The 6,916-nt window shown below is 36.3% G+C and overlaps 1 protein-coding gene across 2 annotated transcripts; it reads left to right on the top strand.

Moving 5' to 3' along the window:
* The first annotated feature begins 1,173 nt into the window (after positions 1–1,173).
* Positions 1,174–6,901, top strand: LOC106961370 (uncharacterized). 2 transcript variants are annotated; one of them, XM_015055058.1, is made up of 5 exons: positions 1,174–1,214; positions 3,665–3,994; positions 4,111–4,428; positions 6,374–6,527; positions 6,622–6,901. In XM_015055058.1, exons 1-5 carry the CDS (start codon positions 1,178–1,180, stop codon positions 6,767–6,769), a joined length of 987 nt encoding a protein of 328 aa, XP_014910544.1. In that variant the 5' UTR covers positions 1,174–1,177; the 3' UTR covers positions 6,770–6,901. The 2 variants fall into 2 exon arrangements, with proteins under 2 accessions (XP_014910544.1, XP_014910545.1); XM_015055059.1 differs by lacking the exon at positions 1,174–1,214 and adding an exon at positions 2,342–2,425.
* Positions 6,902–6,916: the final 15 nt, after the last annotated feature.

Raw genomic sequence — 6,916 nt, 5'->3', positions numbered from 1 at the left:
CGGGAGTGAAACATCAAGAAAACAAACCGAGCCGTGCATGTGTGCTTTTAAACACGTCCAAACAGCTCAGCCTCTAAAAGTCAGAGTGCTGTGCAAGCTGTACAGCCTGTTGGACGACATTCAGGATACAGGCGAGGAGTGGAAGAGGGATGTAGGCTGGAAATTAAGAGTGGTCAAAGGAAGGGCATCTGAGAGCTTTCTGAAAAGTCTTCATCTAGCTGTTCTAGATCCTTTTAGATTTCACTTATTAAAAATGTGAAGACTCAGTTTGTCAATTTACACAAAAACTTATTTATTAGTTACCAGAACTTTTTGTCACAAAAGGAAAAAACGTTGTGTCAAATATCCTTCAACAAACCTAATTACTACCCATCTGTGAAGATGAATTACACTTAATGTTGGAGGAAATTTTCCAAATAAAATTAAACTATTTGTAATAGGTTAAATGAATTTTTTTTTTTCTGTGATCAACAGGTGCCGTACATTGGGTTAGTAGCATGGTGACATCTAGTGGCTTTGTGCTAAACTTAAACCAAAATATAACAATTTAGTGCAGGACAGTACAGGGATCAACAATCACTGTGATTTATAGTCAAAGTAAAAGTCACTTTTCTTCTGTTCATTATTTTAAAAGATTATTTGTCATTTCTTAGATCAGAATTATGTTAGCATGACCCTAGAAAAACAAAGAAGCAGAAAGTGTTTTACTATGTTTTATGGGAACAAAAACTAAGCACACCCTCTGATTCATTAACCTGCATAACCAGGTCTAACATCAATAACTTGAAAAACTGTTTCTTGCTAAAGTATTCACACCCTTAAACTTTTTCACCCTTTGTCACAATAAAACTATACATTTTGATGAGTTTTACACAGATTTATGTGAAAGAGCTACACAAATTAGTTCAAATGAAGCTAAATGAAAATAGACATATTTATTAATGGCTTTTAAGAGATGAAACTCTTATTTTTAGATAGCGTTCCCTACAGTAACATGCCTTGTGAAGTCATGCATTTTAATCTCATAAGTAGCTGTTCTGTGAAGGACATTAGCAAACAAAACAGCACCATGAAGTTCAAGGAGTTTCAAGGAGCAGACAGGTTAGGGATAGGCCATGCAGAAGCCTGAAGCACAAATCAGGTTTTCAAACAATCTCACACTCATCAGGGGCTCAGCATGAGGGCTGTTTGTAACCGTGGGGAAGCTGGAGAAGGTGAGAAAAACTGCTGACAGGCAAACTATTAGTTGTGCGCTAACTAAATCTGGCCTTGTTGATGTTATATCAAATTATTTTAGAATTGGTAAAATCCATATTAGTTATAGAATTTACAAAAGCGGGGCTGTCCTTATAGAAGAGGTTTATCCATTTTGAAGATGAAAAATCTGAGATATGGCTCTCTGGTATTCTCTGTATTTTTTCTCAGACTAAAATAATCTTATTACACCACAGTGCATATCCAAACCCTAATTAGGATTTGGGAATTTCATTTCTTTCTAATAATTTCAAGTTACTCTTTGATATATAATATTTCACTTTACAAATTCATCCAGTGGGCCAGACTGAACCCTCTAGCTGGCTGGGTTTGGCCCATAGACCTTATATTTGACACCCCTGCTCTACACTTGAACTGATAAAGTACTGCCCACACTTAATGTCAGGATCTGAGTTGTGTGTCGGTGCTTGTCATACTTTTTCCTTCAAATGGTGATCACTGCTGATGGGCATAGTCGAGCTTCAGCAGCCAACACACCTTCCTACAATTATCTAATCACCTGCAGAGGTTCCTAAGAAGCTCATTTGACCCCTAATGGTTTACCTATTCTGGTTAGAGTCAAGCCAACCAACTCTGTTTTGGCAAACTCTGATCTGTAGGCTTCTGTTTATTCTCCCTGAGAATCACAAGACCATAAGCTGCTCCTCACTCTTCATCTCATTATTTATCCTGCACATTATCACCCATCTCACACACGATGTCTTACTTTATAGACACTGTTTCCAGGAGCCTGAGCCCCAAATCCTCATGCACTTTTCCTTCCTACCTTGAGTCCTATTCACGATTCTGCAGGTGGGTCAGAAAAATAACTGGAAATATGACACTTCAATCTTAAATCCCAAATTTTCTTCAGCTCAATACAAGAATAAAAAAGGTGGATTTCAGTACATAAGAGGTCCTCTGAGAATGTCCAATAATAAACATGAAACACTGACTGTGGTGTAATGGAAAAGCAGATGTGTTTGAGGCAGAAGAGCAGGTGACATACTCAGACTATGTTCCTCTGAGGGTCTATATAAAGAGGCAAAAGTGGTTCACACAGGAAATTCAAAGCGATGCAGTCCACCTCTTAAGTTTTCCGAGCAATCAAAACTGAGGGCAGCTTTTAACATCAGCATGAAGACATTGTGTCTACTTTTGCTCGTACATAGTGAGTAACCTGTGACTTAATATTTATTATTTCTTAGTTTATTTGCTAATTGTTTTTAGTTTTAAAGATAAAAACATATAAAATAATTGTTTTCCAATATTTGTTTATATCTGGAAAGATGACGGAGTAGATGAAGTAGAAACTAAATGTTTGTTTCGCTTGTATAAAGTCAGATAAGAAGTATTAGATAAATAAATAAATACAAAGTAAATTCAGTGGTAATTTTATTGTCATTGCTTACAGTAAAATTCCCCAGTACCATTTGTTCAAAATTTGAACACTTTAATGAATACACATTTTAATGTTAAAAATAACATTGTTTTTTCAAAATGCCATGTATCAGTTTCAGATGAATGTTTAAACAGTAAATACTGTTTTATTTTATTTTCTCCCTTGTTAATAAGAATAAATGAAAGTTGAATTAAAGGTAAATATTCTCATAGAAATATTCCCTTTATGATGAATATCTAAGTTTACTGATATCTACAGCTCTACTCACCTTAGCAGGCACTATGTAATAAACTTTAAAATAATTTTAACGTTTTCTTGCATTACCAAAATTTTACACTGAAAAGTTTAGAAAAATCTGACATTTTGTGTCAATATGCACATTCAACTTGATTTATTTTTTATTTTTATTTTTTTTTTAACCCTTTTAGACCCGAATTTCAAACGTCTGCCTATATAAATCTTCCTTATTTTAATTGTAAGTAGTTATTTAAATGTCCTGTGAGATGATATACTTACCCATGTACCCATAACAACTGGAACTTTCAATATCCAACAAGTCATTTTCACAATTTACCGTCTATTAAACGAGTGCCCCCCGGATTAATTTCACTCTCTGCAGCTGCAGCTGTGAAATTACCGTAATAACCCGATATTGGCTGGAAAGTGCAACGTCTCCCCTTTCAGAAACCGTTGGAATTTTTCAGATAGCGCCAAGTGTGGTGGAATTACGGTACTGCAAATGTTTACATGTCGGCGGCGACAGGTTCGGTTCTAGAAGGGAAAATATCTAGAAGGACATGTATTCATACTTGTGCTGTTAGAACTGAGCTAAGTCACAACATATGGCATATGGTTAGAATTAACATCCTGCCCGTAATACAGGGTCATGTTGGATTTCTCTAAAAATCTTTATTTGCTGGCACCCCTGACTCTTTATCAGGGATGCCAGTAACTCTGGCTAGTGATGTGTTTCCCTTCTGTAAACAGTATATGTCTTGAATTTTTCAGCAACCCTTCAGCTGCACTGCAATAAAAGAGACATCAGAGCATATATTGGAGGAGAATTCACAATTATCTGCACTTATCAAAGTAAATTCCTGTTCAGCAAGAAGTACTGGTGCAGAGGACGCTTTCAATATAACTGTGACATTTTGCTGGATACCGATGGTGTTGCAAAACCCAAAAATAAAAACAGATTGAGCATTTCTGACGTGCAAAGATATAATATCTTTGTGAAGGTAACAAATCTCCAAATTGAGGACTCTGATGTTTATTGGATTGGGATCGAAAAAATGAATGCGGACATAATGACATCAATAAAAGTGACCGTCACTCTCGGTAAGAGCCGTAAATTAATTAACTTAGAGCTCTAAATGAATGTGTTCTCCTTTTAGATAGTGTATTGTTTACTGGCTTCCAAACTGATTCAAACTGACTGCTCTTTTTTGTGACAGTTCCAGTGTCTAAGCCCAGACTTTGGCCCCTGACTCCTCTGACAGACAGTCCAACATGCTGGGGGAAGCCAGTGACCATCCGCTGTGGTGATGCAAAGGGAACCAATGTTTTTTATGCCTGGTATCAGAACATTCACCACAAAAGTTTCCTGCTCCTCAACTCTTCAGATCTAAGCTTACACTGCAGCATATTAACAGAGGACAGCGACTATTACTGCTCTGCCAGTAACAGCATCAGCAATGCTCAGAGTGATGCCCTTTCAGTGAAGACCCTCTTGCCTGATGACAGCAGCTGCATCTATGTTGCTAATATTCCTGGTAAGAACCAAAGTGATGTGACTAAAGTTGTCAAATCTCATGAAACCATCAATATCCTTCATAAAATGTAGCAAATAATGAACACAAATAGAATAATAACATATAGAATGTTATGTGGCCAAATCAGAACATAACACTAAATGTTTCACAAAATTAACGTGTGCTTTTATGCAACTCTGTTTAAATCTGCTTGTTTTCTTTTACATATGTTAACTTTTATGGTAGCATATGGTAGCAGCTGTGATTAGCTTTGGTCTTGTTACTGAATGTCCTTTTAGAGAGAACATACTGGCATCCAGTGAAGCTCAAATTTGCTGATAAGGCTGGTGTTTGTGGTCAAACAAAAAAACATGCACCCGACTTAGTCTTTATGTTACAGGAAGAAGAACCGTGTGTGAGTGGTCTGGTGAAGATGTGTGCCTGCTGCTTGGCTTGCTATTTTATTACTGTGATTCTTGGTTGTCTATGTTAACGTCCCTCCTCTTTGGTAGCCTACCCTGTGGTCTTCTACTTGTGCAAACAGACTGTCATGGTAGTTTTAAGAAGAGATTTTGGTCATCTTTATGTCAACAACAGAAATTATGGTCATCGTGACTGCACTTTACTGTTAATAAGTCATAAAATATAATAGAGTGAAGTCACGGTTGTGGTGTAAAGGATAAGACTTAATTTCAGTTCAGTTGTTTTATGTGTTGAGGAGCAGAAATGCAATGAATTCAGATGAGCAACAGCATATAAAGTATGCAATGATTTATTTATTATAATGCAAGCCTAACTGAGAATAACAAGCTGTGTCCACTCACAAAGCTCTGTTAAAGCCTTAATTTATTCTACTACTCTCACAAACATACATTCTTCTCCCACAAAACTGTGTGGGAGAACTCAGAACTGGCAGTAGACTGAGATTTTAAAAAGCAGTGCTGGAAAAGTGACTTCTAACAGATTTTAGTTTGATTCTTTGAGTAATCTTCACAAACAACTTCCATGTGATAACTGTTTGTCCCTAACCTTTAGCCCTATTCCCAACAGCTGAAAAAACAAATTATAATATTATGCAACTCTGGTACAATTCCAATCCAGTGTTGGATCCTCAGACAACATCTCTGTACGCTGGGCCAAGAGACTTTTTCAAGCTTTTTTTCAGTTGCATCTGTGCTCTTTTACAGAGCACCTGATTCAAAGGAAATCACATTAATTTAAACGGGTTTGTGAGACGCCTGTGCTTAATTCATAAATTTACATTGGGTGCATTGAATAAATAAAACATCTAAAGCATGTAGAGAAGAAAACCTTTACAACCAAAATCAGGACACATGCCTTTGGAAGTGGTGGTGATCAACAAAAAAACCACAAACAACAAATAACTGCAGCACATGTGTGTTAAGTGGGCCAAAGATCAACAGCATTTATGTGAGGGACTTATATGGTCTTACAGCAGGGGGTTAGTTCAAGCTGAAAGGTTTGAACCACACGATATTAACTCTGGTGCCTTCAGTGTTTAATACTCTGGTTTAACATGATGTACTCTTGTTTAAAAAAGGCACAGCCTGGTTATGGTTTATTGTTCTTATGAGGATTTTAATATGATTCAGACCATAAAAAGGTGATTATTTTTAAGTTCTCATAAAAAAAAAAAAAAAAACTGAACAGAAAATGTGTTAACCATTTAAGACAGATAGCTAACACATCTGTCACAAAGGTAACGGAAGTCACCTTTGTCAGATTGGTGACCTTTGATAAAGGTCACCAAATGTTACCCCGGTACACAAACATAGTTTTACTTTTCTTGGGTAAGAAAAAAGAAATGAAACATAAATACATAAAATGTGGGATTTTACAAATATGAGCTTTTGAACATCTATGAGGCTTGATATTTTATTATCATGCTGTTAAAATTAGCGGTTTTCCACAGTGTTCTGTAAATATCTTTGCTTTTATTTATTAGGGCAGCCTGTTTATGACTGCGCAGACAGAATGAGGACCACTGTGGCTGAAACTTCACCAACAACAACCTGCATAGAAGCTACAAAAATCCCCTCTGAAATCTCAGAGCAGTCTTTACAAGTCAATCAAACTGCTATGCATGCGTTTTTCAGCAGGTTAGAAAGCATATTTTTACTGTCTGCCTGATGGAAATAATATATAACGAACTGAAATAACTCATCTGAAAAAGTTGTCACTTCTTTTTTACAGCACATGGACTGGAGTACCACTGTGGTATGAGCTGCTGCGATGGGGTTCTATGACAGTCTTAATCATAAGTCTGTGTATATTCATCAGCTGTACAAAAACAAGACACAAGAAACATGGCAGAAGGAGGAAAAAGTTTAATATGGGGTGAAATCTTTTTTTTTTTAGTCAATTTAATTGATTTTAACATTCCTTGTACAGATGTAATCTTTAAAGAAACTGTATTTGCCTCAATTTGTATTTCAAGCTTAAATGTCCTTAAGCCTAAATAAAGTAGAATTACTGAATGACATGTTAT

This window comes from Poecilia latipinna, unplaced genomic scaffold, assembly GCF_001443285.1.
Source record: "Poecilia latipinna isolate Pla-1442-1.1 unplaced genomic scaffold, P_latipinna-1.0 Scaffold1293, whole genome shotgun sequence".
NCBI lineage: Eukaryota > Metazoa > Chordata > Actinopteri > Cyprinodontiformes > Poeciliidae > Poecilia > Poecilia latipinna.
The sequence above is the reverse complement of the archived record's forward strand: the minus strand, read 5'-3'. Positions and strand labels throughout refer to the sequence as shown.